Below are 14,926 nucleotides of genomic sequence, written 5' to 3'. Positions count from 1 at the left end.
GCTCTTTCTGTTGTTGTTTCCTGTGGGTGGGGAGCAGCTTTTGATGTCCATTGACGCTGCGTTGCACCCGGGTCGCTCTCCTCCTGCTTATTTTTGTCCTTTAATCGGTGTTTGCTCGCTGGGAACTCTGGGAAGGGGAGTACATTAGCAGTGGGTAAACACTGGGTATAATTCCCTCTCCTGCACATACTCTCAGCCAAGGCAAACAAACCCTGTTTGAGTAGCTCATTGGCAGCAGCTGTCTCTCTCTCTGTGTGTAGAGGGGTGTCCCTGCCCCCCATATATACAGCAACTGAAGCGAGAAAATGGCTGGGACAGTTTCCTCGACATGCCATATCACCCGATCGTGGCAGAAGACCAGCCTTTGCGATTCAGAAGCTGGCAAACTTAGCTGGAGTCTTTTTGAAAGTTGCCTCTTCCCAGTTGTTCGTTTCTGAATGCACCAAGCCCACGAGGGGTTAACTCCCCCCAACTTTTTTTGTGCCCACCCACCAGGAGGTGGAGCCAACCGGGCTGCTCTATAAATACAGCCGCCACAGGAGGCGAGAGCAGGTGGCAGCAGGAGAGGGAGCGAGAGGTCGGGCTCTTTGCCAACTAAGGTGCGCCATCGTCAGCAGGTGCCCACGTGGGGCACAAGCTTGGACCGCAGAGGCCTCTTGCAAGGAGCCCTCTGGGCCAGCTGTCTTTGCCCCTCCCCATGGCATCCCTCCAGCCGGGCTCTTCAGGACTCTACCTGGAACCGCAGATGGGACCCAGAGACGACTCGGATTCCGATTCCGACAGCCCAGCCCCCAGCGGCACTAGGCTCGGGGCCGGCTACCCCACCTGCTCCCAGGTCATCCACAGTGGACATTTCATGGTGTCGTCTCCGCACAGCGATGTGGGGCCTCGCCGGCGCCACCATCAGGCGGAGCAGGAAGCCCCTGCCCCTCCAAGCATCGACCCCACCCTCACTCGGCTCTTTGAGTGCATGAGCCTGGCCTACAGGTGAGTCTCAGGTGGCTACTGGTGGCTAAGTCTGTTTCTTGACAGGTCTGGGGTGCAACTGGGTTGGCCATCTACTCGTTGGCTCGTCCTCAAGAATATCTGAGGCTGGAGGAAGCTCCTGGAAACCATAGGAAAGAGGGCTCTTGTGTTCGAATGCTGTTTGCGGGTTTCGCAGGTGTAGTTCCATAGAATTGTAGATGGGACCCCAAGAGTCACCTAGTCCAATTCCCTGCAATGCAGGAGTCCTTTTGCCAGACGTGGGGCTCAAACCTGTAACCTTGAGATTAAGAGTCGCATTCTGTACCGACTGAGCCCCTGCTGCATTTCTGAAAGGTGGGCCACTGTCAGAACAGAATGGTGGGCAGGATTCGCCCCCTTTGGCCTGATCCTAGCAGGCTCTTCTTATGTGCTTTCGGGTTTCTCCTTCGCCCGGGAGAGGGAACTGTTCAGAAGCGATACTTTAGTTAAACTATGGAACTCCCTCCCACAAGAGGCAGTGAAGGCCACCAACTTGGATGGCTTTCAAAGAGGATTAGATGAATTCATGGAGGAGGAGGGGCCTATCAATGACTATTGGCCACGATGGCTATGCTCTGCCTCTATGATCAGAGGCAGTGGTGCTTCTGAATGCCGGTTGGTGGAAACCGCAGGAGGGGAGAGGGCTCTTGGGCTCAGGTCCTGCTTGCAGCCTTCCCTTGGGGGCATCTGGTTGGCCACTGTGAGAGCAGGATGCTGGACTAGAGGGGCCACTGACCTGATGCAGCAAGGCGCTTCTTATATTCTTATGGGGCTTTTCACATCCTGGGAGGGCAGGCGCAGATTAATTGCATCATTGGGGCCCCTGTCTGCCAATAGCTCTCACTGGTAAATGTTCTCGCTGTCATACATCTTGTACTGTTAGCCAAGCTTGCTTTTCTCTCTCACTCTCCCGAAATCCCAAACTAGGGGAAAGTTTAGGCTGTACAGACGACGGAGCTCTAAATGATTGTATAACATGGATGGGCTTCTTTGTAGAGCTGAAAGCTATGGGGTGGGGTTGTGAACAGTAGAATCACAGAACTGTAGGTTTGGAAGGGACCCCAAATCCATCTAATCCAAGCCCCTGCAATGAAGGAACCACAGCTGAAGAATCCCTGATGAATGGCCATCCAACCTCTTCTTGAAAACCTCGAGCAAAGGAGAGTCCACCTTCCAAGCGAGTCCATGTCTGGTCTTGAGAGCAAACCTGTATTGGAGCCCATCACCTCTCTTCAACCCCCACCCGTGGTCTGTCTCCAGCAAGGGGCAGTAAGATTCCTCTGGGAACTCCCAAAGGACTACTTCACACGATGCACGATTAGCCTATGGAACTCTCTGCCACATGACTGCTGTTGGGGATAGAAAGCCTCTCTTCTTTCATGCCGCCTGCAAAGCCTGACACAGAGTTAGGGGCTGAGCTCTCTGCCTCCCCGACCATATCAAGGCTAGCCACCAACGCCAGCTGAAATGCGTGAGCCTTAGATTTCGTCCCTTTGCTGCTTTTGTCAAAACGGCTAGGGTTTTGGTGGGACTTTGGCCCTCCAGAGAGCGCTGAGCTACAACAGCTCAGGAAACTTGGGAGGAACAAAGGTACCCCACACCTAGTTTAGTGGGTACTTCATAAGCCATCCTCTGTCTCCAGCCCTTGTGATGTGACCAAGGAACATTTGACCTGTATCTAAAAAAGAGGGTGCTTCTTAAACATTTTTGTTGCCTGTTAGCACCTGTCAGGGTTGACCAGGAAGACCCATGGCTCAGTGGCATAGTGTGGGTTGCTGGCACCCAGGCCTAGGTATTGTGCTCCCTAAGGCAAATATTGTGCCTCCTAACCGGCTTCTCCATGCATTGCTGCTGCTGGGTGGAACTGAGGAGCAGGAGTGGGACATGGATATGTGCGTCCACCTGAGTCTTGCCATCTGCCCCTCCACGCTACGCCACTACCTTGGTTGCTGTTGTGGTATTGCGCTGTTACTGCACAGGAACATCAGAACAGCCTGCTGGATCAGGCCAGTGGCCCATCTAGTCCAGAGTCCTGTTCTCACAGAGACCAGCCAGATACCAAGCAGGACCTGAGTGCAAAAGTCCTCTCCCCTCCTGTGGTTTCCAGCAACTGGTGGTCAGAAGCATTGCTGTCTCCAGCTGTGGAGGCAGGGCAGAGCTACCCTGGCTAGTAACCATTGATAGCGCTCTCCTCTATGGATTTGCCTTTTAATGTCATCTAGGATGGTGAAGGAGCGAGTTCCATAGTTCAACTGTGCACTGCATGAAGAGGGACTTTCTTTTATCTGCCCTCAGTATTCCAACATTTGGCTTCAATGGATGTCCATGAGTTCTATAGACCCTCCAAGTGTCCCTGCGGTTTCTTATTTGATCCACCCAGTCAGATGGGCGGGATATGAATAATAAAGTTGTTGTTGTTGAATAGGACACCCCTATTTTCATCAGAGAAATGTTGTAGTGTTAGGAGAGAGGGAGAAGAATTATATCCACTTTCTCCAGGCCATGCAAAAATACATACCCTCCAATATTTCTCCGATGAAAATAGGGACGTCACATTCCATAATGATAATTTGACTATTTATATCCCACACATCTTACTGGGTTGCCCCAACCACTCTGGGCAGCTTCCAACATCTATGAAAACATAGTAAAACATTATACATTTTTTTTAAACTTCCCTGTACAGGCCTGCCTTCAGACAGCTCAGGGATCGGATAACTCCATACCCTCCAACATTTCTCCAATGAGAATAGGGACATCCTAAGGGAAAGCAGGACATTCCGGGATCAGATGAGAAACTGGGACGTTTCTGGAAAATAGGGACACTTGGAGGGTCTGAAAATATGCAATTCAGAGTCCTCCCGGGCCCAGCTTGCTGAAGCAATGCTACTGGGGTGTTGTTGCTAGCGCAGACCCGCCTGCTATCGAACGAGGAGGGTGGGAGGACAATGCCAAATCTTCCATTGACTTTTGTACATGCTGTGCTCAAGTCCTGTTTACTCTGAGCAGCAGGGCAGTCCAAGCGCAGGCAGATCCGGTCAATAGGAACACGGGAAAGGGACCCCCGTGGTGTTCAGCCGTCCACTCTGCAAACGGCCGTTTTTGGTGTCTGCTTTGACAGAAAAGCTGAGCTGTGACACGCACACACACGCACACACACACACACACACACACACGGGGGAAATGCATTTGCTGTTTGTTTTTCTAAGAACTGCCATAGAGGGGAGGGACAGAAGGGAGATGACCTCTCCCACTCCATACACTAAAACTCAGATTGGTGCTGGGAGGTTCACTCAGGGAATATTTAAACTGAATGGCCTTCATTTCCAACAGAGGTTGTGATGATGGCTAGTAGCACTCAACAATGCAGTGATGCTGAGGTCCAGGGTGGGGTAGAGGTTAGAGTGTTGGACTAGGACCTGGGAGAGCAGGGTTTGAATCCCCACTCGGCCATGGAGCTCATTGGGCCAGTCACTTCCTCTCAGCCAAACCCACCTCACACGGTTGTTGTGAGGATAAAATGGGGGAGCCGTGGAGGTCCTTGGCAGTATAAATGTTATAAATGGTAAATAGGCATTGCTGAATCCATCAGTTTTGCTTCCCCCCAGTTTCTCATTTCTCCCCCAACTCCACCTCAAGATATTGCAAACGGCTGCGGAAATGTGGAGATCTGAATTTAAGTCCTCGTGAAAGTGCACTGGTGTTTTTGTGTGAATTTCTCCCGAGGCATGTATATGTGTACACAATTTCCCCCAAGTGAGAGAGAGGTGTATTTGCAAAGCAATCCTCTTTATTACGATGCATTTTTAATATGTTGCTTCCCCCTGATAGTTGCACGGTTTTTATGCACCCTTTGCTCTAATTTGTGTGATTTTATACACATTGTGTGGTTGGAGAACTACACTGCAAGATTTGACCAAGCACGAATTTGGAAGGAAATTGGCTTTCCTGCGTCTTGTTTTTGAAAGAGTGGATTCAGTCGTTTTTGCCTTTCAGTGTGAACTGAGTTGAGAGCCTTTCAGCCCGAGCCCAACCCTGACAATGTTTGGGGCCTCATGAAAGGACTTTCTGCAAGGAAACCAGGTGCTCTGCTGCTAAGACCCTAGTCCTCATGATTCCCAATTGAGGGCTGCTTAGGAACATAGGAAACTGCCTTCTACTGACTCAGACCCAGTGAGCTCAGTGTTGCCCACACTGACTGGCAGCAGCTCTTTGGGGGTTTCAGGCAGGGGACATTCCCTGCCCTTGCATAGACTCCTAGAATCGTAGAGTGGAAGGGACCCCAAGGGTCATCTAGCTCAACCCCCCCCCCACAATGCAGGAATCATAGCTAAGGATATTTGCCTTTCTTGGCTCATCCTTGGAACCTCTGCATGAGAAGCTGTGAGCCATGGGGTTTGGATATCTCAGATCTCCTGAATGGCTCCACTTGAATGTTCCATGATGTGTGGGCCAGATCTGAATGGGGAGCTCAGTCAGCAGAGCCTTTGACTCTCAGGGTTGTGGGTTCGAGCCCCACATTGGGCAAAAGATTCCTGCATCGCAGGGGGTTGGACTAGATGACCCTCAGGATCCCTCCCAACTCTACAGTTCTGTGATTCTACGTCACTGCGGCATCCTGAGCAGGGCAACCACACCCATTTTCATGACTCTTCCCTGTACAGCTGATGCCGTTGTCCCTTTTTGCCCTCACTGTGTCTGTGTCTCTGGGGCAGCCCAGATCTGCTGTGTCCCTCCCCACCAAGAATGGGGCCACCTCTGTAGCCTCCCTACCCTCCCTTCTCCCTGTCGCTTGGCACCCAGATGCTGTCCCAGACATGTGGGGGAAAGGGTGTTTTCCAAGTGCTAAGTTTCTGCTCTGTCTGTGAACCAGAAGGATTTCGGCATCCCGCTTGGCAGGGAGTGTGAAATCCCACTGGGAATTCTTGGACTCTTCCCCCCCTTCCAATGCGCTTCCCATAACTCTCTTTGGCGAATGCAGAGTAGTGAATGCACATCAGAGCCGATTTGGGCAGCATGTGCACAAATACTTATCTTGAAAAGCTGCCTTGGTTGCAATCTCCTTTAAAAAATGGATTTATCATGTTTACGTCCCAAGGAGCTATACTCCAAGGTTCTCCTCCTCTCCACATTATCCTCAAAGCGACACTGCGAGGTAGGTTAGGCTGAGAGACACTGTGTCTGGCCCACACCCAATGAGCTTCGTGGCTGAGCAGGGATTTGAACCCGGGTCGCCTAAATCCTACTCTGATACTCTTAACTCAGTGGATCTCAAACTTTTTCGGGCCGTTGTCTGCTTGGTCCCATAAACCCCTCCTCCTCAGTGCCCTCTACTCAACCCTATAAAAAGCCTAATTCAGAAGAGTGGCTTGCACGGCCTGCTAAGGAGTATAAGAACACAGTAAAATTCAAAACAGGAACAATTAATTGCACATTTCTTCAACATCCAATTAAAAAGATATCATTTAATGAATTTAACAAAATGGATGAACTTGAGCCAGCGATCGGCGTTTGCACCTCCAGGACCCCCTGCCACCCCCTTGCCCCCTAGCACCCCTTTAACATCCCCACTTTGGGAACCACTGCTCTAACCAATGCACCACACTGCCTCTCTGTGGCAGAGCTGAGACTTCCGACTGTCTCCCTTTCCAGAGCCAATTCCAGAGCACCGGGCTCTGTGATCTGGGCTGTGGCCCTGCAGCCAGGGTGCTTCAGTGTGCTGTCCCCTTTAAAGGGGAGAGTCTGCACTGTGGCAACCCTTGGCTTCCCAACAGCTGAGTAGCCTTGGCCCCTGGGGCGGTTGGCCCGGCGCCCGGGAGCTGCTGCCTCCCCATTGGCTGACTCGCCTGCTTGTCACGGGCTTAACATGTTTGCCCTGGAAGAGTCCAAATTCCCAGCGCATGACAGAGTACAGACAGGCTTCTTAAACTGGGACGGCAGGCTTGGCTGGTCAGGCCTCAGCCCTTTCCAAAGCGAGAGAGCATGTGCAGAGTGCTTTTCTTCCTTTCCTTTTGCCCGGCAGGGTAATGGATACAGCCGCGCTGTGCAAATTGCTTCGGTTACCTCACTAAATCCTTAGGAAGCGATCCAAGTTGGTGGCCATTGTTGCTTCCTGTGGGTGATTTTGGTGGCCTTTTCCAGAACCCTTTCCAACTCTGCAATATCCTTTTTGAGGCGAGGCGACCAGAACCCTACGCAGTATTCCAAATGTGGTCATACTGTGGATTTGTATCTGAGCAAAAAACAGAAATTAGGTCACCTAAGCACGTGACTGCCTACCTAGCAGCTTGAAAGCACGTCAAAGTGCAAGTAGATAAATAGGTACTGCTTCGGCGGGAAGGTAAACAGCGTTTCTGTGCGCTGCTCTGGTTCACCAGAAGCGGCTTAGTAATGCTGGCCACATGACCCGGATAGCTCCCTTGGCCAATAAAGCGAGATGAGCGCCGCAACCCCAGAGTCGTCTGCGACTGGACCTAATGGTCAGGGGTCCCTTTACCTTTAAGCACATTTAAAACAGATTTAACAATATCGTATAATGGGAACTTCACAACTGCCCAAGAAAATAAGAACCCCTTTTCTGACTTTGACCGGAACCAGTGGATTTAAACGGCAAGAAAGGAGATTCCGACTAAACATTAGGAAGAAATTCCTGTCAGTCAGAGCAGTTTGAAAGTGGAATGGACTCCCTTGGAAGGTGGTGGGCTCTCTTTCCTTGGGGGTTTTAAAGCAGAGGTTGGATGACCACCAGTCAGGAATTCTCGAGTGGTGATTCCTGCGTTGCATTGCAAGGAGTTTGATTTGATGATCCTTGGGGATCCCTTCCAACTCTATAATTCTATTCTTCTCCTTCTTCAGCATGTCATATTAATTGCATGCATTATTGTAAAGTGGTTCCATCTTTCAGTGTGAGGTTACCTGGGCATCCTATTATGTACTGCTGGAAAACAAAACGAACAATGTGTTAGACCAGCTTACAATGTAGCTGGAGATGTTCAGTTAGGCTTTAAGCCTCCAGACCTACCTTCTGTCCTGATCTTTCTCTATAGGACATGTTTTTTAATCCTTATCGCTTTCCTCCAAGCTGCTCAGCGTATCATGCAAGGCTCCCTTAAAAAGGTAAAGGGACCCCTGACCATTCGGTCCAGTCGTGACCGACTCCGGGGTTGCGGCGCTCCTCTCGCTTTTATTGGCCAAGCGAGCCGGCATTTGTCTGCAGACAGCTTCTGGGTCATGTGGCCAGCAGGACTAAGCCGCTTCTGGTGAGCCAGAGCAGCACACGGAAACGCCGTTTACCTTCCCGCCGGAGCGGTACCTATTTATCTACTTGCACTTTGACGTACTTTCAAACTGCAGAAGCAGGGACTGAGAACAGGAGCTCACCCTGTCGCGGGGATTCGAACCGCCGACCTTCTGAGCGGCAAGTCCTAGGCTCTGTGGTTTAACCCACAGCGCCACCCGCGTCCCTTACCCACTCCTATTTCCTCCTTGCAACAACCCTGTAAGGCAACTTTGGCTGAGAAAGTGGCCAAACCAGGGCCACCAAACAGTTTCATGGTTTTGCCCCCACACCGCCAGCTCTTGGCCTCTGTATTCCCCACCCCACCTGTTGTTTACTTGCTTTCCTATCCGGGAGACAAGGAGGGGTTGCTCTGAGTGTGGGTCTCTGCACACAGATCTGTGCCTGGCCCCATTAGGCCCCTCTTCTCAGCAGCAGAGCAAACAGCATCTGGACTCTTCTTGGGAACTTGGATACGAGGAAAAGAAAAAACAATCGGAGCTGCCATCACCCTTCAGGGTTTCAATTCCCCCACCCCACCCCCACACTGCCAGGGTTTCTAATTGCTGCCGCTCGTCAGCCTCATCATCACTGCTCCCACCTTGCTAGGCAGAGAGCCACTGAGCCAGCAGGCAGGGGCATCTGTTGAGTCTCCCCCTCACCTTTCCTTTGGCCAGGGAGAGAGGCGGATGAGCAAGCAGGTTGCACTGCTGGAGTGGAAAAGCAAACCGTGTGTGTGTGGGGTGGGGTGGGGCTAGGTGTGTTTTGCTGTGGTCTGGGGCCCCGCTTCTGGATTGGGAGCCCCAGACAGATGCCTGACCAAGCCGAGTCCTGGCGCCAGCTCAGTTCCTCGTTATTAAATTAGGACACTACCATTACGTTGTTACATGCCGTCACCCCTCAGCCTCTGAGCAGTGGGAGACTCCAGGGATTCCAGACACTTTCCAAGATTTGGTTTCCTTGGAATGGTCAGTGGAGATGGTGGTGTCTTTTAGGATACAGTGGTACCTCGGGTTACAGACGCTTCAGGTCACAGACTCCGCTAACCTAGAAATAGTACCTCGGATTAAGAACTTTGCTTCAGGATGAGTACAAGAAATCGCATTAGCTAAAGCGGTACCTCAGGTTAAGAACAGTTTCAGGTTAAGAATGGACCTCCAGAACGAATTAAGTTCTTAACCAAAGGTACCACTGTATATGGTTTTATTTACACATCTATACAACCTGAGCATCGGATGGAGGGGCTCTCAGCATCGGAACCCAACAGATCTTGCTTCTGCATTCGTCGCAGCTTTGGATTCAGCACAGAGCAAGCAGGTCTCTGTGTCTTCAGCTACCAGCCTGCTTCCAGCTCAGTTCACATGCATCTTACTGGCTATTGCTCTCCTACCCATGTCTTCTAAAGGTTGTATAGTTGCTTATCTCCTTGGCTCGGGGGTTGCATAACTCCATACCCTCCAACATTTCTCCGATGAAAATACAGTGGTACCTCGGGTTACATACGCTTCAGGTTACAGACTCCGCTAACCCAGAAATAGTACCTCAGGTTAAGAACTTTGCTTCAGGATGAGAACAGAAATTGTGCTCTGGTGGCGCGGTGGCAGCAGGAGGCCCCATTAGTTAAAGTGGTGCTTCAGGTTAAGAAAAGTTTCAGGTTAAGAACAGACCTCCGGAACGAATTAAGTTCTTAACCTGAGGTACCACTGTAGGGATGTCCTAAGGAAAAGCAGGACATTCCAGGATCAAATCAGAAACTGTGACGGCTTCTGGAAAATAGGGACACGGCGGGTCTGCACTTAGTGATAGCTCTTGCAACTGAGCTCATTCTTTTGGGCTGTTGATGGGGACACTGAAGTGGCCAGCCAAGGTCATTGTCTTGCAAAGAAACTTGTCTGACTCATTCAACAGCCTCTTCTATTAGGTATTATCCCTCACTGGACTCCAAGAATTAGAAGGGACACAGGGCATCATCCAAACTGACCCCTCATACTTAGCTTAGCTCAAAGGCCCAAGGGCAGGGTGTGGAGTGAGAAGCTCTCGGTTGAAGCCCCTTGGAAGCCCCCTTGGATGAAGCCACAGCAACTGCACTTCAAGCAAACTTTAATCAACCTCCCTGCAAAGAGAATAAAGTCATGTGACAGGTCATCTAGAAGTCCCCTTAAACATTTGAGGCATTTCTATAATTTAACCCTAAATCCCCCAAATCTGACAGCATCCGTTTACGTTCACTTTTTGCATGTATCTCCACCCCCCATTCATATTCTGCTGCTTGACGTTTTAGTGAGAAACTGGTGTCCCCCAAATGGAAGAATTTCAAGGGGCTGCGGCTGCTTTGCCGGGACAAGATACGCCTCAACAATGCCATTTGGAGAGCCTGGTACATCCAGTGTAAGTTCTGGGGCTGGGGAAGGGTGGGGACTGGATTCGGCCATAGAAAGCTGATGGCCAGTTTGGGGGTTCTGGGTCTGCATTGCAACCCAAGCTAAAAGGAGCTTAACTTGTATTCAGAACTGAAAACTGGGCTTCTGCAATTTCCCTTTATTTACTTCATGGACCACCTTTTAAATAAACAAGGGCCCAAATGACAAGAAAAGAGATTCTGATTAAATATCAGGAGGTTAGACTGTGGAATGGACTCTCTCAGAATGTGGTGGGCTCTCCTTCCTTGGAGGTTTTTAAACAGAGGTTGGATGGCTATCTGCCAGGGATTCTTTAGCTGGGGTTCCTGCCTTGTAGCGGGTTGGCCTAGATGTTCCCTGGGGTCACTGCCACCTCTGCAATTCTATGGTTCTATGAAGGGATCTTCAGCTGCGACAGAAGTCTGGCTGTATCTTTGCTGGGTGGGAAAGGGTTGGAGAGGCCCTGCACTGAGGAGGAGGAGGAGGGGTTGGTGGTGGAGGAGCAGGATCGGGACTCTTGCTCTGAAGTCTCCCCCTGCCACAGATGTGGAACGGCGGAAGAGTCCCGTCTGTGGATTCGTCACCCCCCTGGATGGCTCAGAGGCAGATGAGCACCGGAAGCCAGAGGTGAGTATCCCAAACACATTTCCATCTCTGTGGTGAAAACTGTGTGTTTGTGAGGGGTGTGTGTGTGTGTGTGTGTGTGTGTGTGTGTGGTTTGATTTCCTTTCCTTTACGAATATTGGACACATACAAATGGATAGTCTCCCAGCTAATGGGTTGCATGAAAATACAATCAATAAAATGCAACACATTCATGCTCTTTAATTTTATATTGTATTCTGATTATACTGATTTTTAAAAAATTATTTGTTAAATTTGCATAAGACCTTTCATCCAAAGTTCACAGGGCAGTTCGCAACATAAAAATGCAAAGCGAGAACACAAACTACATAATGGAAACAAACAAACTAATAACCTCCCTGCCGCAAGCACATCCAAAGGCCTGGTTTATAGAGGAACGTTTTCACCTGCCACCTAAAGATATGTAATGCAGGTACAGTTGTACCTCAGAAGTCGAATGGAATCCGTTCCGGAAGTCAGTTTGACTTCCAAAATGTTCAGAAACCAAGGCGTGGCTTCCGATCGGCTGCAGGAAGCTCCTGCAATCGGAAGCCGCGTCGGATGTTCAGGTTCCAAAGAACATTCGCAAACTGGAATACTCACTTCCGGGTTTGCGGCATTTGGGAGCCAAAATGTTCGAGTCGTAAGGCGTTTGTCAACAAGGTACTACTGTACTGTAATAGCAGAGTCAAGATCCCAGTGGATGCAATCAATTTTATTCTCAAAGTGCTTTGCAAACAAGTCACAGTGAGCTACCCTCGGTTCTGCCACCTCCTTAGGGCCAGACTATAAGAGGCCCTGCACTACCTGGGTAATCTCTCCTGGACGGCACAAGGAAGATGCAATGGAGGCAGCAAAGTATGCCTTCTTTGCTGACTTCACTGCCATTATTCTATTCCTATGGTGCACACATGATGAAAAATCAAGGGAATTAAGGTTAACTTTTTTGTTGGATACACTTTGTGTTCAACACATCAGTTATTATTGTGGCATATGTAGAAGTACTGTGGTACCTCAGGTTACAGATACTTCAGGTTACAGACGCTTCAGGTTACAGACTCCGCTAACCCAGAAATAGTACCTCGGGCTAAGAACTTTGCTTCAGGATGAGAACAGAAATAGCGTGGCAGCAGCGGGAGGCCCCATTAGCTAAAGTAGTACCTCAGGTTAAGAACAGTTTCAGGTTAACAACGGACCTCCAGAACGAATTAAGTTCTTAACCCAAGGTACCACTGTATTTGTTAAACCTGAAAAATATTCTGCTGTACTCATATTTCATTGCCTCTGCGTAATGCTTTTTTGTTTGCTTGTTTCTTTGTTTGGTATCTTTTCTCCTGCTTATTTTCTGTCTATAAATGTTACCTTTTCTCATAATTATAAAACTTCAAATGTATCTGTATGGGAGTGGGGGTCCTAGGCAAAGTCTCCAGGGTTTGGATGGGGTCAGACACGGAAAATTATTTCAGGCCATGTCTCTATGTCTGATCTTCCTGGACAATCTGTGCCAATTGCATGCTGTGAGGGCACTAGAGACCCTCCTGAGGCCCAGGCAACCTCCCAACTTGGTCCCTCTCAATATCAGCCGTGTCTTAAGCTCTTAACCATTTCTCTCCCCTCCTTCCCTTCTCCCTCTCCTCCATTTCTCCTTTTCCTTCTTAGGCTGTCGTGCTGGAAGGGAACTATTGGAAGCGACGCATTGAGGTGGTGATGAAGGAGTATCACAAGTGGCGGATCTACTACAAGAAAAGGGTCAGCTTTCTTCCACCCACCCTCAACTTGGTTGGAAGATTCAGGACACATAAAGGAAGTCCTTCTTCATGCAGCGTATGGTTAAACGATGGAACTCCCTCCCACAAGAGCCAGTGATGGCATGATACGGCTGTTAGTGGCTATTGCCCTGCAAGTGTCCCTATTTTCCAGGGACAAACCCAGGCTGGATCTATAGGCCCCTTTAAAACATTATTAGAAATGTCATTCTAAAACCTGAGTCCCGTTAAGTTTCTCTTTCGTTTTGTTTCCACAAAGTCGACCAGGTTTTAGATAGCTAGTAGTATAGCTCTGCAGAGCCCTCTGCTGTCAAGTTTTAATAACACATTATTAACATTCTAAAACGAAACGTACCATACTTTTCCATGTATAAGACAAGCATTTTTTTTTGTTTAAAAAAACGTTAAAAATTGGGATTCATCTTATACACGGATAGTGGCTAGGGGGGACATGGGATTGGTTGTTGCCGCAAGCTGGAGATTGTCAAGGGCTATTGTGCGTGTTATTGGTGGCTGTGGCAAGGGCTGGTGTTGATTGGCTGACACTGCGGCAATTGGGTGGGTGATTGGCGGCTTTTGCGACACATGTGAGTGGCAGTGTAGGTCAGGCGGGTGAGCGATTTTGAGCAATCCTCCCTTAAAAAGCTCAACAACCCAGGGCAATTCTCCCCCCATTTTCTTATTTTGGGGTCCCCAAAATACACGGGGGCGTATTATATACGAAAAAATACAGTAATATGACCATTACATTTCGAAGCATTTTCTTAACCCTTTCTTAACGTTATAAAGCACAAGTGTAGCTCCACCTCTGGAATTACAAAAACTGCCCCAGTTTCTGATTTGATCCCGGTTTTCGTTTTTTCTCCCCTCCATTTCTTGGAGAACAATTAAAAGTCGAGTTTGCGAAAATAAAATAAAATAAAATATCTGCACCAAATGAAGGAAATGTCGGTGCTGCCATACGTAGCCCATCCTACCATTTTGAAGGAAAAGGTCACCAATCCACTTTAAATTCATTAACTGCAATGCTTGGGCATTTAGCCATTTCCTCTGAGGCGCAAGGAATGTTGAGTCCTTTATTGCAGACTGGGATTCTAATGGATCTCACTTTCTGCCTGTTGATATCAGGATGGCACCTTCCCTACACACTTTTTGGCCCCTGCTGAAACATTCTTGTTTATACAAACCTGCCTAGACACTCAGAACGTTAATGTGCGTTTTATTCTGGTTTTTAGATTAGCGTTGGTTTTATTCATTTCTTAAAAACGTTTCAATCATTTTGTCGCCTGTTTCTCTTGCAGCTCCGCAGGTTCAGCCGGGAAGAGGAAACCGCCAGCCACAAACTAGTGAGTTAAGAAGCATGGCAGAATTGGAAGGGACCCCAAGGGTCATCTAGTCCAACCCCCTGCGACACAGGGACCCTAACCAGTCAGGCTTGCTGGATGGGGAATGAGGGTCCTCCTGGTCCCCATTTGGGGTGGGGAATGGTCCTGGGTGGATCCCTCCCAGACCTGCTTGTCTCTCCTCTTCAGGATGAACCTTGGAAGTCTCCGGAAAACTGGTGCGACCACCTCTTCTCCAACGTGGTCCCGATGCTGCTGAGGGACGAGGAGAAGGAGGCTGATGGGAGGCAGCTCTTCGATCTGGACAGCTTCATCTCGGACATCTCCGACACCCTCTTCACCATGACCCAGGCCAGCTGCCCCCCTCAGTTGTCACCGGAAGAAGGTAATTGTGTGCTGGAACCCACAAGCACAGAATGCTGCAGCACAGTTGCTGGTGGGAGCGAGGCCTTGTCACCACATCACACCTGTGCTCAGACACCTGCCCTGGTTGTTGATTTGCTACTGGGCCGG

At 49.5% G+C, this 14,926-nt stretch overlaps 1 protein-coding gene across 1 annotated transcript in view; it reads left to right on the top strand.

Moving 5' to 3' along the window:
• The first annotated feature begins 540 nt into the window (after positions 1 to 540).
• MLXIPL (MLX interacting protein like) overlaps positions 541 to 14,926 on the top strand; it is a 42,525-nt gene continuing 28,139 nt past the window's right edge. Inside the window, exons 1-6 of the mRNA XM_082201394.1 lie at positions 541 to 987; positions 10,563 to 10,669; positions 11,225 to 11,307; positions 12,964 to 13,053; positions 14,372 to 14,416; positions 14,603 to 14,798. Of these exons, the coding sequence (XP_082057520.1) occupies positions 698 to 987; positions 10,563 to 10,669; positions 11,225 to 11,307; positions 12,964 to 13,053; positions 14,372 to 14,416; positions 14,603 to 14,798 (811 nt within the window). The 5' untranslated portion in view covers positions 541 to 697. The remainder of the gene's footprint in view (positions 988 to 10,562; positions 10,670 to 11,224; positions 11,308 to 12,963; positions 13,054 to 14,371; positions 14,417 to 14,602; positions 14,799 to 14,926) is intronic.

Source organism: Podarcis vaucheri, assembly GCF_965113315.1.
Source record: "Podarcis vaucheri genome assembly, chromosome: 15".
NCBI classification, from domain to species: Eukaryota; Metazoa; Chordata; class Lepidosauria; order Squamata; family Lacertidae; genus Podarcis; species Podarcis vaucheri.
This window is presented reverse-complemented; position numbering and strand designations above follow the sequence as displayed.